Consider the following 15779-nt stretch of genomic DNA (forward strand, 5'->3'; position numbering starts at 1 on the left):
GTTGCTAGGTGACAAGACGTACGCCGGGGTAAGGAGGGGAGGATAGACCGTCCAAATCCACAGCCTCTTTTTTTCCGGTCTTCCCGGTCTACCAAGGACCCGGCCCGCCGAGACCGGGGAGTCTGGGTCCTCCGGAGGACCCGGCCTGTCGTTTTGGACACAGCCTATGTATCCCCTCTGGCCTGGGAACGTCTCGGAGTCCCCCAGGACGAGCTGGAAAGTGTCGCTGGGGAGAGAGGGGTCTCTCTGCTGCTGCCCCATGACCCGATTCCGGATAAGCTGGACGGACGGTCAATTTATATTGTTAGTCTAAATTATTACATTTAAAATTATAACTCTAATTCAAGCAGAATAGCCTATTGTCAACGTAATTATAGAGTGTAATTTATTTTCAACTCAAAATATCTTCAAACTAACGAAATATAAGGTTATTAGTGAAGAAAACCCGTCTGGATAACAGCAGACTGACTGCTCGTAAAATATAYGACAGGTCTGGACCACTCGTGAATTTTGTTCGTATCTGAAAAAAAATTCTTAGAATAAGAAAACATTGGTGAATGCCACAAATTCTCCTAAATCACTCGTACGTACAATTTAAGAACAAATTTGTGCGTACGAACGGTTCTTGCATGAGGCCCATTGCCTCTAAGCACAGTTCATGTCATCAACAAATGCTGGTTAAAGCTCTATCATGCAAAGAAGAATCCATATATCCAGAAACGTCGCCATCTTCTCTGGACCAAAGCTCAGACAAGTTGAAATCTAAAAATAATTTTTGAAAAACCCAAACTCCACTGTAGTAAAGAGGAGAGGACCATTTAACCTGTTACCAGTTCAAAAGCAGGCTTCTCTGATGTTGTAGGGGTGCATGTGTGCCTCTGGCATTGGCAGCTTTTGCATTTAGAAAGCAATCATCGGTGCCGAAAAGTTCAGTCTACTCAAGTTTTAGAACATAAGATCCCATCCAGACATCATAGTTTTCAAGGACCTTCCTAAAGCACCTCTAAAGAACTCAAAACTCCTTAAATGTGCATTTATATTAAACAATATAGAACTAAAAGGATAGAAGATTCCAGGGTTAGGAAGATAAAAATGAGCCATCGGTAGGATTTGTTCATTCTAAACCAGATGTTTCCGTCTGTTTCCATTATCTGAGGAACTCTGAACTCACTGTCGGTTTATTTTCATCATTAATCTTCTAAATGAATTCATTACGAGATTATTTCTCAGCAGAATTGTAACCATACAATATAATTATATGATGTGGAACAAATGTCTGCAATCCAATTAAAGTGCTTTGAGGAAGTTGTAACAAATAATCAAACACGTCTTGTTTAACACAAACAAAGCACGTCTTTATCTCAAATGTAATTAAGAAAATAGTGATAAATGTATAATAATTCAATTATACAGTATCTCACTATCTAGAATGAAAGTTGTTGAGCGAAGCATCATCATTAAATCAAAAGTAGCTGCAGATGTGAATAATATGCAGTCGTTAGGTGCATTTTTCTCAAAGAGCAGCTGGAAGATCTGAAAGAACACATGGCTGCAAGTGGATGGATAATAAAACCCTCAGGACTGCGGTAAAACTACAACCGCAGGATCTTTGTTTATTCTGCATCACCAGTGGATCAAACTGGAGGACAAATCTGTAGATTCAAAGACTGGACTGGGTTCGATGGGTTGATCGAGATAAAAGACATGAAAGGATAGTTCAGCTCTTTTAAAGCGGGGCTCTAACAGAGGTCAATCAAAGAGCTATCTAAGATATTAATTGTTCATAACTCTTCACAGAATCCAATGTCAAAAAATCTGATATAACTCTACAGCACCACAGCCAACTGATCTTTTAAACACAAAAAACAGTTACAGCTCAGTCAGTTGTACATAAATTGAGCTAAAATTTGGCGTCGTAGCTGAAAGATATTCACAACACATACTACAAGCACTACTTATTGTGCAAGATGTTTGCTTAAAACACTAGCAATAACTGTTAGAGACAACCCTATTTGTCTGTTAGAAAAATATCTCATAAACCTATAYATAAATGTYAATGAAACTCACAAAAAATAATCACTGGATTTAACTCTACAGTTATTTAACTTTTGGCATCGAAATGATTCAATATGGCGGCTACAGCTAAATAAATTTAGCCAACACAAAAAAAACAGCAAAACTCGTTCAGTTTTACAGATACTGAGGTAAGATTTGATGTGGTAGTAGCCGAGAGTTGTTCACAGCGCATGCTTTGAGCATGACACCTTAAGATGAAAACATACTCCCTGCGAACTGCCGACGTCGGCACGCGTTGTCGCAGTTTAATGACGAAAATTATGTCACYGGGCTTCGCAGCGTTGTGTCGACAGCCTCTTTTGGCACAACCCCCCGTCAGAACTTTTGACCCCACTCCCGTGTCGACGGTAATGTGTGATTGGTCTGAAGCCAGTGGGAGTCTGTTTGTGCTGCGCTCGGGGGGGACGACTCGCTCCCAGACTAGAAAGCAGAGTTTTATAAGATATAGTCAAACYGTGGAAAACTTATGGCTTGTTTGTTTGTGCTTAATATGCGCTGCTGCACTCCGTAAAAAAAAATAAAAGGGGGGAAAACCCCCCCGACTCGCTCCCAGAGCCGACACCAGAGAGTAGAGTTTTATAAAGATAGTCATACCGTGAAAAACTCTTGGAATCTGACTGATAAAAACTGTGGAGCTAAACCAGAACAGATGTGGACAAATACGTCGGTGAGTGACGTCTTTTTTTTCTGCAATGATTGCCGGCTGTTGCGGGGAGAAATTCCATGCAGTGACGTATGGTTCAGTGGGAGGGGGTTTCCCCGAGCTCGGCGCAGTGACTGAAAAGTCTGTGCGAAAACGACTGCCGATCGACCACGTGACCACGCGTCGACCCGTCGGCGTCAGAGCGAGTATGTTTCGGGCTTAACTGTGTTGTACGACTCGAAAACATTCCTTCAGGAAATGCCAAACAAGAAACCTGAAACCGGCCTTGAAGTTACGTCACTTTTTTTCATCCCACAATTAAAAATTGTGGACACGCAATAAAAACAAAAACTGCAACCTAATATCTCCTTCCCACAGCTCATTAACTTGTGCACACAAGAAATTAATATTTTTCGCACCAGATGGTCTCAGCACCTAATAAGCGGAGCTACTGCTGAGCTTTTATTTTATTAAAATGGCGCATTAAACCATAAAGGTCAACAATCTTGAAAGARCCAGTAAACAACCTGGTGTCATTTATCACAGTTCAACTTCCTCTGCTCCTTCCTTTAAAAACATCAGTGGCCTCGCACTGATCAGGATATCCTCACAGAAACCACCCTCCGTACCGAGTGATTTGTGTCGGAGAGATACGGCAGGAAACTTTCTGACATTTGGAGGTTGACTGGAAATGGGATCACTCACGAGTGAATGGGTCTGGTGTAAGGGCTCGATTAGATACACATGGCGTCCGTCGTCAAACATCCCGCTGGCGGGCGGAGGGAGACGAAAAGAGAGAGAGAGAGAGAGAGAGAGAGAGAGAGAGAGAGAAGCCAAGTCAACGAGGACAGAAGAGTTTTAATCGGAGAGAATTTCATCCGACTCTGCTGCTCACTTACTGCAACCCACTGCAGGTGGATAAGGCCACGTGGGAGTCATCGCTCCCCCTCACCTGGCCGTGGTAGTAACAGTGCTCACCGCCCTGCGGGGAAGAAGACAGCATCAGAATCACACGTTTAAAGCAGCTTGTGTTACAGATGTTTGTTCTGCAGTGGGGGGGCTCGATATGGGCTAGTTAGGACGTGGAGTTATCACGTTGCATCACAGCTCTTGGCACGATTTCAACTAGTCAACCCCCACCCACCACCCCAGGACACTTTCCTCACTATTTATCTTTCTTTCTGCTGCTTCTCTCCCCCTCACCTCCAGTCTCCTACACTTCCATCCATCTCAGCCTGCACTGATACTGCAGAGTGCTTTCCTTTCCCCCCCGTCATGTGACCAGAGTTTTTAGCAGGAGGCTGCAGCGGAGTGAAACCCTGCTGATTCAGCTCCAGTAAGCCCAGCCCAGCTCTGTGCCTGAATCAGCAGCAGCAGGATCCAGCTTTTACCCCTTTCCTTTTGTCCTGTAAAAATCATCATCATCTGTATCTGTCTGTTAGTCTTAGCTGCTGCTGAAATAAAAGACACAAAGCGATTTTCAAAAACAACACTGCTCTGCTTTCTCCCCGTTTTTCTGTTCAGGGTTGTATGGGATGGGAAAAAAAACAGCAAAATCAAACTCTCACATTATAATAAACTGAGCATTACCTTGGACAGAACTGGTTTCCCATCTTCATAGTGGATCTCAACATAATCTGAAGACAGCAGGTCACTGATAAAAACAAACACCTGGTTTAGTTGGAGTGACAGGATGTGATTCAGTTCCAGTAAAAAAAAACAGCCTGTCTGCTTGTAAACTCTGACTCACGTACGGTCGCAAGACTACTAAACCTACAGAAACATTCTCGTCTCAAAAGGTACTGAATGTAATCTAACATTAAGGCAGATTATGAAGCGTGTGCTTGGATGAGCTAAACCAGATTTGGTCAGATGAGCAGTCTGTGATGACATGCGAAGAGCTTCCGCATAAAATTCCCCAAACTGGACCACTGGTGGAGAAACACGAGGAATACAGGAACACAAACGAGTAGCCCCAACTGAGAGGCACGCGTGAGACCTAACATGATAAACKATCGCGAGGCCTCAGCCTCACCTTGAACACAACAGAATCCTCCAGTCTGAGTCAGCATCTCTCACCGTCACACCCGGTCTGTTCGCTCACTWCGAAAAGACAGCAAATTCTGCCAGAAATGGTGCTTTTTTAATGTTTTTTTTTTWAATTWTTWTTWTTTTKTTGTTGTTGTTTCTGGGTAACCTTGAAAAGCAAGAACACCCTCCTCACTGTGGACRTTGTGTGGTTGCAGCGTGTAAAAAAGAAGAAGAAGAAGAAGCGGAGTGACATTGTTTGAGTGATGCTAAGCAGCAAGTGAGCAGGTAGCGAGAGGAAAGTCTGGGAGGTTCTCCTGAGTGTGAGGCTATTTTTAGCTTTACAGATAAAGCAGGACCTAGATGAGTGGGCCATGCCACGGTGTCTCTGTGTTTCTACGGGTGCGTGTGTGTGTGTGTGTGCAGAGCRTGGAGGGATGCAGYGTGGAAACTTGAGCGCCTTGAGGTTTGCGTCTGCTCGAATGTCTGAAAGAGCTCTGACGACACGTGGAAATTACGAGAAGGGAGTCCTGCCCGGAGGTCTCTCGGTCYACAGGGGGACAGAGTGCTTCAAATGCATTAGCGTTAGCCGAGACAGCTCAGGGAGGCAGGCTCTGGAAACTACAGGAGGTTCACATGTGTGRTGCCAGATCAGATGAAGTCCTGCAGCGGCACACAAAGCTGCCCTGCTGCTCACAGGGAGCAACATGGAGGGGATCATTCAAGTGTGGTTCTGTGAGGTTAACTAACATCTTACCTGCTGTAGATAACTCTGTGAACAATCTCAGTTTGTGTGAATGTTCARTAAACATTCACACTATTGAGATCCACTTCTCTTCCGTATATTTTTCGGAACGTTTTTTACAATTCCTACATTAAAATGTTCAGCTCATTCAGGAAACTTCTTTTGAGATCTTTAGCTTTTTTCTGCCATTTTTCACATTTAAAATGAACAGACCTGTCAAACACTGTAAAATGTTTATACATTTTTACTGAGCTTTTCACTTTTTGCACTTCTTCTACTTTTTAAATTGTTTTTGTGCCAATTTTAGCATCCCTCGGCTCCTTTTTTGCTATTTTCAGCTTTTCTTGCTTTATCAGCTATTTTCCGACACCTTTCAGCTCCTTTCTATTTTTAGCCTTATTTTTCAACTTCATTTTGATAATTTCAACTTTGTATGTTCCTTTAATTTCATTCTGCTGATCCAGCAAAAGTCAGCTGTTCAAATTGAACTCACATTAAACATTTAGCTATTAAGCCTTTTCAGCTTGACTTGAGCTACTTAAGCAACTTTCAGCAATTTTTTTCAGCAATAAGCATTCAAAATGCCATTTCTCTAGTTCTGACTGTATTTCCAATCAAGAGCAAAGTGGATTGTTGCCACTTTCCAAACTGAGGTTGTTCAAAAAGCTATCTACCACAGGTAAGATATTAACTGTTCATTAGCTTTCCACAGAACAGAACTTCAAAGCAACCTGAATTATCCTTTTAGAAATGCTTTAAAGCTAGGTCAGCACAGCAGTGTTCTACTTCAGCTGACCTTTAAACCACAATATTTGAAAAATACTATTTATCTGTATTTACTGACTTTTAATCTCAGTTGCAGTAAGAGGTGAGCAGATAAAGAAGCTGCAGCTTGCAGACGTCTCTATATTTAGCTCAGATCTGTTGCAACCCTAAGCAGAATTGAAATCGCTGTTCTCACCATAAAAAAAAACAACAAAAAATAGAAAAAAACCGGCATCTTGCTGATAACTTACACACAAACAGCTGGGAATCAAGGTCACGAGCTGTTTTGCTGTTCTCACTGAATGTGTAACTATTTACAGAGGAACATTTGTTCAACGGGATGTAACGTGTGGTCTACTCTTCTTCTGTTAGACTGAACGAGCAGAGAACGTCCTCCACAAGGCGTGACCTCCAAAAAAAAAAAAAACCCATCTCAAATAAAACATTTCAGGAAAAATGGAAAGTTGACTGGTTACTTCATTAGAATGTGTAACAGAAGCTTTAAAATGTGATATTTTAGAATAAAACAAGGTTTAAATTCCTACTGAATCATGTGAAAGCATGTTGACAGGAACAGCAGACCACAGAGCTGTTTACATGTCTCCATGTCGTGGAGAAGCAAAATCTGCTTGCAGCCCGAGCTCGAGTTAAACTTTCCCKCTTTCCATTATCTTCAACTTTGATTAAAGGGGGCTTGTTATGCAAAATTCACTTTTTAAAGTTTTTTTTACTCAACTTTGGGTATATACTTCTTTAAAAAAACAGTCCTAGGACCAAAAAATGCACCCAGGGGCATATTTACTGTAAATAAATGTATTTTTAATGTATATTAACGACAAGTTTTATACTTCTTACATTTTGTGATGTCACAAGCTGTACAACAACCCACCAGAACCTGCGTTCAGCCCCTTACCGAGCAACCCCAGGGTGAGACTCCACCTCCTCAGTATAAAAAGCCGTCACAGTTGTTGTTGTGCAATGTGCAGCTCATTTCACAACAAGCCTCCAATAGGGCAATGAGTAGAGTGTTGGACCAGAGAGGGGAGACTAGGGTTTGAGATCGGCACGGACACATACAATTTAATTATTTATTTTCATTTGTTATGAACACGTTTTCTCATGTACCTCTATTGTTTAGCTTATTAAAGCCTTGTTAAAGCCTATTTGTTCGAGTTTCTGAAGTATTTTGACCGCTGCTGCTCCCTGCTCTGGTAACAGCATGCAGAGTGAACGCAGAGCAGAGGAGGGGGAGGAAAAAAAGAAGAAGCTGCGACCACGACTCTGCCTCTGGGTCTCATATGGTTGTASAACGGAGCTTCTGCTATTATTAGCCATGCTAACGTAAACGCTGGCTTTGGAGGGCGGAGTTAATGTCAACAGATTTTTGGAGGGCGTTACCAACAGAGCTCATTAACATAAACAGCTCGAGCAGGCAGAACTAGAAAATGGGAAATTTTATTATCTGAGAATTATTTTGTTCATTAAATTGAATGAACATGGTCTGGATAGCCCACAGACATACCATAAAAATTTCTAGGATCCATAATTGGTCTCCTTTAAAATAATCACTGAACTGACATATAAACACACACCATCGTTTGCTGATGGAAATCAATAATCTTGTCTCTGTTCCTTCAGCTATGAATCACTCAGTTATCCTGAAATCTTTCTGCAATGCCTAAAGCCAAACTTCTTACTCTGCCACAAAAATAACCACATTTTAGGTTTCACGCTGAACTTTAACTTTTCCTACATATTGCAGTGCTGAACGACACTGAAACATTCTTACATCCTTTTAAAGAAAAGCATTGTGACTGCTGTGGTCTTTTACTGGAAAAGGATGATCTTCAATACTGACTTTCAGCAGATTTAAAATACTGACTTGCAGCTTTCAATGTGTCCTTAACAGCAGAACCTATTCTGAATAATTAAAGAGCTTTTTTGTGTCTCAGCTGATGTGTTTCCTTTAAATGAAGCTCCGGCATCTTTGCCAAAGACATCGAGAACGTTCATATCTGCTATTAATAGTCCGGATGTGGTTTTCCAACAATGAGTTTATTTGGTTAACTTGAGTCAACAATGAAAAGAAGATGATCATGTAAATGTGTGTGTCTGTGTTGCTGTAAGCAAAATATCTCATAAATGACTGGATGAATCTTAATAAAGCTCTCAGAAAGTAATCCTTGGATGTTAATCCACAACCGATGGAGTCAAGATGGCTGCCACAGCTAATAAAACACAAAACATGGCTAAAACTCAGCTCTGAGCTAAAGGTTGATGTGGTAGTAGCTGAGAACGGTCCYCATTACACACTTTGACTCAGGCCCAGCCCTGAGTCCTAGGCAAGGATTCGCCCCTTGTGCAATTTTTTAAATCTCACTGGTAGGGGTGCAACAATACATGTACCCATATCGAACCGTATCAAACAGTRCTGTATCGAACAATACAGATTTTAAAATTTTACTTTATCAATTTGTCTTCTGAAGATGCTGTGTTAAAGGATCAGTGGATCTGTGTTCGACTACTCCACCTAGGCTGCATTTTTGAGCGCAGATCCACTGAGAAACTTGCTGTTTCAGCAACATTTAATTTAAAAACTGTACTTTTGAGGTTAAACAAATGTTCATAATTAATATAAATAAATTACAAGTTAAAAGGGGCATGGAAATTTCTCTTTTTTGTATCGATAAAAATATCGAACCGTGAGACTAAAGTATCGAACCGAACCGTGAATTTCCTGTATCGTTGCACCCCTACTCACTGGATATTTACACACATACAAACTTACTTTTCATCTTAAGAAACAAAGTTGTCCAATTTAAAAAGTTAAGAATACAAACTGATTTGAAACAGAATACCAGAAGTCTGCCTCGTACCTGCCAACCTCTGCTGACAGCAAAGAGGAACACCTGGTCATGTTAACGCGCAGCTGTGGAGTGAAGCAGGTCTAGGGGGGTCCAGGGGTATGCTCCCTCTGACAACTTTGTAAAAAATCTACTCAAACTAAACAATCAGGGCTGAGAAACCCACAGAACAAGTTACCTTTAATAAACCAGAGTAGCCAACAACTATTCTACAGAGTAAATCAACTATAATCTGATAAAAGGTTATGATTTCTTTCTTTAGTACCCCATTTGTTGTGCCCTTGGATAGATGGCGCCCTCAGCATTTGCCTATATTGCCCACAAGTTCTCACCACCTAACTGTCACAAACTGCTGGACCACAGGTACCACCCATATTGTTTTTTTATGAACACATTTTGAATTTAGATATGAAATATTATCTTTAACAGTGTTAGAAGCRTTTGCAAAACTTAGCGGCAGCTAACCCGGATGTAGTCATCATCCTGCCTGTGACAAACATCAACCAATGGCAACTGTTAGCCAAAGCTAGCCGCTGCTAATGCCGTTGAAGTAATATTTAAAATCTAAATTCAAAATGTGCTCATAAAAACAATATGTATGGTACCTGCAGTTTGAAGTGCAGCTCAGACACCAGCCATAAAACTAAAAATTCAATGTCTTGTAGCTTTAGCTGCACTGGAGTGCTAGCGGTTGCTTTCATCTCATAACATGAGCCGAGCACCAACAGCAGAAGCTGCGTTCCATTGTAAAACACAAATGTGAACTTTAACATTTTGTGACCCATCATATCAAAATGAGGATTAAGTCAAATTTGGTCAAAATGACCTAATTACATTTTCAGATTATTGGCTTTAAAAGGTACATTTTGACACCTGGATCATTCTGATATCATAATTAAATCCATATATGACTTAATTTGTCTTGTTGGTTACAATAATACATAAATATTTGGTCTGAATCCTAATTTTATGTCCTTTTAATGAAGAAACTTCACATTATATTTGAATATTGAGATTTCCCAGCTGAAAAGAAACAAAACGTTGCTAGCTCACAGGGAAAATCTCAACATTTTAGTCAAAACACTATATTTGCCTATTTCTCCATATATAACTTTTGGACTTAATCCTCGTTTCGATGTGATGGGTCACATTTAAGGTTTAACTTTTACATTTAGGATATATTTTTAACATTTAAATTTAACATGTAGTAAAACAAAATAGCTATGTGTAAGAACAGTGAGCTGAATAATAATAAAACATTAGTGGACAAAAATTTTAACACTCAAAAAAAAAAGAGCTAAAAATGAACAAAATGCTAGTGAATTTTTAAAAAAAATTTATTTCACACTTGGCGCCCCTTATGAGCCACGGGCCGCCCCTGCTTTGAGTGCTATGAGACTGCAAAAGATCTTTTTGAAATCTTTGACCTGAAACAACAGTTCTCATTATTGAGAATGAAGTGCTCATTTTATTTAATAGAAATGCTTTCTAAGCAGATGAGATAAGTAAAGTGTTATCTTGTGTTCAGATGATGAAGATAAATGTCTCAGTATGTTCTCCCTCGGCTTCCATACTCTGCCAGGCCTAGTTTTATAACATCCATCACACAACAACATGAGTTTTCACACAATGAGCAAAGAACCACAGATTTGTGTTAAACAAGAAAAAGAGCACTAACGCTTTTAAGTTAGCTGAGACGAAGACGACTCACTTGTTTAGTTTCAGATCCAGAACAAACATGGAGCCAAACGCCTCCAACTGGAAACTGACTTGGGCGAGGTGGACCGGCTGTGTGGGGGAGATAAAAGAATCCAGTTTTAACATCGACCCACAGAGAGACTGTACTGTAAACTGGTGGGGGAAAAAATCATATCTTTAGAGAATCACACAAGACATGTCTGTTGAAGTGTTTTTATTCCAAGTCTACAAGTTTACAATCCAAGCAACAAAAAAGAAAAAAAAGTTTCAACTTTTGAAGAGCTTACCTGGTCCGAGGTGGCTTGGTTCTTGGCCCGAGTGCTGAGGTCATGGTAGGTGCTCTCCGAGTCCTYGTTCAGGTAGTAGATGAGGCGTGAGGGGTAGGTGATGGCGTGCTCCTCTGCATGCTGGGTTGTGTTGCCTGGGGCTGGTGCTGCAGTCGCCTGTTGCTCCAGCACTGCTTGCTCTGCGTCCCTCTCAACCTTGTCCTCGACTCCTCGTGAAGCTGCAAAGACATTTTTCCCACCGACAAATAAGCCGCTCGGCTCGACCCGTGCATGAAGGGTGTCTGTGCGTTTCTTGACCACAGAGGACAGGAAGCACTGCTCCTTGTGACTGAGCTCAGTTTCATGTTAAACATGACAATCAGGGTGAGTTTGAATGCAGAATTTCAACATTTATCTGCTTCTGATGGGCCTTTTTATTGGCAGAAACACAGCTAATTTAACATATTAATCCTAACAGACTGAAATAAACCTCAAAACAGTCCTAGTAGGCTAACTGTTAATAAATGTTAATTCTAAGGTGGCAAATACTTAATAATTACCCCTGTGTAGCTTATCTGAACAAAAGGTGCTGTAGTCATGCACCATCACTTGGAGACGCCGCATATAAACAGGTGTAATCCCTGAGATTATAAACCTGGACATTTGAGCTCATCTTGCACCATTAGGACACAGATTTATTCAAGCGGAGAGCATGAAAGGCGAGAAAAGCTCGAGAAGAAATGGAGGAAAAAAAGAAAAGAAAAAGAAAACAGCACGTACCGGATGAGGCGAGTGATGGATGGAGCCCAGGCGAGAGGACGCTGACGAGCAAAGTGGGCAGAAATATCAAACGCATGATTCATATTTGATAGCTGAGATATCCAGATGTCCTCACAACGACAACAACAACGCGGTTAGGGATGGCTCGCGGCCCATCGTGGCGCGGGAGGTGCCGTGTTCGGAGGTGATGCTGACGGAGGGTGTTGGGTAGGGAGAGGAAAGGGAAGGGAGCTTCCTCTACGGATCCATCCAGGAGACGCGCCGGGCTCCGATGCTGCAGTGTAGTGTGGCTCAGGAGGAGGGGGAGGAAGAGGAGGAGAGAGGGGGACCAGAAGAAGGCGGTGGTCAGGCTGGAGACGGCTGACTCCTCCTCACAGACAGACACAAACTGATACCAGTCACTCACCAGTAAACATCCTGTAGAACAAAAACCTGACTGATGAAAATAAATACTAAGATAGTAGACTTATTAGTCTTACACATTATTTAATGATCAAAAGAAAATCACCGTGAAATAATAAGAGAAACTGAAAACATCTTGGCCAGTTTGACGTGTATCTACAAATTATGAACCATCATTATCTTACCTGTTATAGATAACTCCTTGAATCATCTCACTTTACAGAAAAACAATTTAATTCTGCATTTTGTGGCCGGCGAGAGCTTCACGTATGTATTAATGTGTTTAATTAAGTGTATGCTGCTTTAAAGTGAGCATTAACTATAAATTACACCTTGATTATTAGGAATGTCCCAATCGGTACTGGTGGCAGATATGGACWTTTTTTAATCGGATTTAGTCATGTGATCGGGCCGATCCAGTTTTCACGACAGTTTTCAGCATCACCATGCTTCACAATTGCCGTTAAGAAGTCAAGACGCACACAAGTATGCAACCATGTCCACAGTGTGGGAACACTTTTCAGTGGAAAACAATGATGCTGAAACTGCATCTTGCAAAATCTAAAAACTGCATGTTTCTTGTGGTGGGAACAGCAGGGTTCGCTTTAATACTACCAACTTGGAAAGAAATAAAGAAATAAAGCTATCGGATCGGTATCAGAAAGACTAATCATTAAAAAAATTGGATTGTATTGGGAGCAAAAAATATGGATCGGGACATCCCCATTGATTATCTTACTGCTACAGGTGGAGGTGCATAGGGTTCGAAAGTAGCCGGTAGCCGGCATAGTTTGCCTACTTTTGCTGCAACCCAGTTGTACTAGGAGTGGGAGTTTCCCACTTATAAGTTGTAAGCTTAAACTGGAATGCCTCTTGAGTGGGAGTTCCCTGTCAGAAAGGGAGGGATTCAGAATTTAAGATGGCGGCTGCTCACTACAACTCAACAGTGGGTAAATACATTTAAAAAACATCTTTTACTTTCACTTTTAATACAATTTTTTATTTATTTTATGTTTAGTTAGTTGTAATGTATTACTTTTAAGGGTTCATAAGACGACGTGTTAAAGCTRCAGTTGGTAACTTTTCTTAAAAATGCATTTTTTTACATATATTTAAACTGTCACCATATGTCATTACAGACGGATATGAGACAGATAATCTGTGAAAAAATGAAGCTCCTCTGGCTCCTCCCAGTGGTCCTACAGCCATTTGCAGAATTACACAGCTCCAAGTCAGAAACAGCCAATCAGAGAAAAGAGAGTTGTCTTATCAGTGTCAGTCACACATAAACTGCCCCCTCCCTTCCCCTCAGACTGCCCGAGCCATCGTTCAAGGCCAAGATTATGTTCATCGTGTTCATGGCAGGCTCGCTGTAGAGAGGAGGGGGGCTGTGGAAGCAGGGCAGATGTACAGCAGATAGAAAGGAGGAGGGACCTGTGAGGTGTTTGTTCAAACCCAAATTTTCTTTTACATAATAAGTCAAGGTATTATTACTAATCTTTTCATGTCTTTGCAAAAGACGGGTCCATTACTTAACAAAATGTGTTTTGTAAACTACTCAAAGCAAGTTTTTGCTCTACTAACGGCTCTGAGCTGAGACAACTCACCTTTACATGTTTTTACTGGTTTTGGGAGGGGCTTGTCAGTGACCTGACCGTTGAGCCAGTAGGTGGCAGTAATGCACCTTTAAGTTGTTTGCCAACATGAAGGAGAAGAAGAAGTAAACTAGCAGAACTAAATGCATGTTTCGTCTAACTGTGTTGGCTGCATGGTTGCTGACTGCAGTGTTTCTGTTGCATTACAATGATTCCTGGCCATGAATTTGTTTAGTAGTTCAGCTGTGTTAGTTTATTTTTTTCTAACCGCCTCTAGGGCTGCCTCGATTAATCGACGACTAATCGATTATTAAAATAATCGATGACTAATTTAATAATCAATTAATCGTTTTCTTTTTTTCTTTTGTTCTTTACTTTTTCTCTCCAAACTGCTTTGACACCTTCCACTGCCACATCTGCCTTTCTGTCCTTGACACACATGCACAGTAGTGGTAACTGGGGTAGGCCGTGGACGTCACAAGACATTATACAGACARGCTCTGGTATCATGGCTACCCAGCAACGGAGCTCAAAAGTGTGGGATCATTTTAAGAAAATGAAAGAGAAACCTGTGCAATTCAGTATCTGCAGAGCAGAACTTGCCTTCCACAGCAATTATTTTTAGTTAGCTTATAGCTAAAATCTAACCATGGTTGTATAATAGCAGCTGCATTCTGGTGTGATAAGCTGTATGTTTTATATTCAATTAACATGTGATCTGATTAGTCGACTAATCGAATAAATAATCGGTGATTAATCGATTATAAAAATAATCGTTTGTGGCAGTCCTAACCGCCTCATCTGATTGGTGCTTTCACATTGTGAAATCTTTGCTCAAATTTTGCATGTTTAAAATGTTACATTTGCATATAGGAAACAAATTGATTGACTATAATTTACATTTCATAATTTGTATCAACACTAAAAGTAAATACGAGTAAATGTGAGTAACAATTACTGATAAACGTGAATAATGATTACTGATAAACATGAGTAATGATTACTGATTTACAGAGAACTCTGTGGTATATGTGCAAATACAATCAGCAGCAGCAGCTAGCTGTAGTTTTATTTTTAATTTGCAAATGCTTTGACAAAATGCATTTACTGTAGTTATCAAAAATATTTCTGTACAAATGAAATAATTTCTACTGCAGTGTCCTGTCTGCTTTAATACAGGGCTGACCTGAAGGTAACGACAATTCAAGGTGTTCATTTTGTTCACTGTATTGACAAAACTATAGACATTTCAAACTGTAAATAAGATTTACCACATTTTTAGAAAATTAAACTTTATTCTTACTATATGCATGCATGTATGTATACATATTCAATTATGTCACTGAGTGCAAACATTTTTGGATGTTTTCTTTGGTTTTTTTTTTTTTTTTTTATTGATGAAAAAATCGTTTTATGCAGTTTTCAACAGTTTTGTTACCTTTATAAAATCCTGTCTGGACATCAAAATAAAAAAAAAGCTAATACATCGTTAATTAAATAATTTAAAAAATACTTCAACCAGTAGAGACTGACTTTTGGTTAATGTTACAAATGTCTTAGCTCTTGAAGGTGGCTTCAGCTACTAATAATATTATTTTACCCTAAATGCCTTAAATCTCTTTGAAAAGAATGTCACTTAATAAAAAAGGAGAAGCCTGAGTTCCTAATAACCTCTGGAATGTCACGTCCTTCTCCTGGTTTCCTGTCTCTCCACATGCTGACAGTGAGTCAGGCAGAACTGGAAAGTGAGGCTGGGGAAGCAAAACAGAAGCAAAGACACATTTATCCAACTCTTTGAAGTTTAGTTTGAACTCTTTGTTCTTGCAAACAACACAAAGATATGTATAACACACACACACACACACACACACACACACACACACACACACACACACACACACACACACACACACACAC

The 15779-nt window shown here is 40.4% G+C and overlaps 2 protein-coding genes across 7 annotated transcripts in view; one reads left to right on the top strand and one right to left on the bottom strand.

The window, feature by feature from the left end:
• adam23b (ADAM metallopeptidase domain 23b) overlaps nucleotides 1–12178 on the bottom strand; it is a 45384-nt gene extending 33206 nt beyond the window's left edge. For 4 of the 6 annotated variants that reach the window (XR_001309737.1, XM_014001436.1, XM_014001438.1 and 1 more), the window contains exons 1-6: nucleotides 11866–12177; nucleotides 11107–11324; nucleotides 10833–10909; nucleotides 4310–4373; nucleotides 3619–3701; nucleotides 3425–3488 (exon numbers count right to left, since the gene is read on the bottom strand). Coding sequence is in view for 5 of the 6 variants with exons in the window: in XM_014001436.1 (XP_013856890.1) it covers nucleotides 3425–3488; nucleotides 3619–3701; nucleotides 4310–4373; nucleotides 10833–10909; nucleotides 11107–11324; nucleotides 11866–11941 (582 nt within the window). In the remaining variant the exon portion in view is untranslated. Of the gene's footprint in view, nucleotides 1–3424; nucleotides 3489–3618; nucleotides 3702–4309; nucleotides 4374–10832; nucleotides 10910–11106; nucleotides 11325–11865 lie in introns of all 6 variants that reach the window. The other 2 variants (XM_014001435.1, XM_014001437.1) reach the window with 2 other exon arrangements.
• cmklr2 (chemerin chemokine-like receptor 2) overlaps nucleotides 1–15779 on the top strand; it is a 45296-nt gene that overhangs the window by 17730 nt on the left and 11787 nt on the right. The gene's annotated exons all lie outside the window — the stretch shown is intronic.

Source organism: Austrofundulus limnaeus, unplaced genomic scaffold (genome assembly GCF_001266775.1).
Source record: "Austrofundulus limnaeus strain Quisiro unplaced genomic scaffold, Austrofundulus_limnaeus-1.0 Scaffold9, whole genome shotgun sequence".
Classification (NCBI taxonomy): domain Eukaryota; kingdom Metazoa; phylum Chordata; class Actinopteri; order Cyprinodontiformes; family Rivulidae; genus Austrofundulus; species Austrofundulus limnaeus.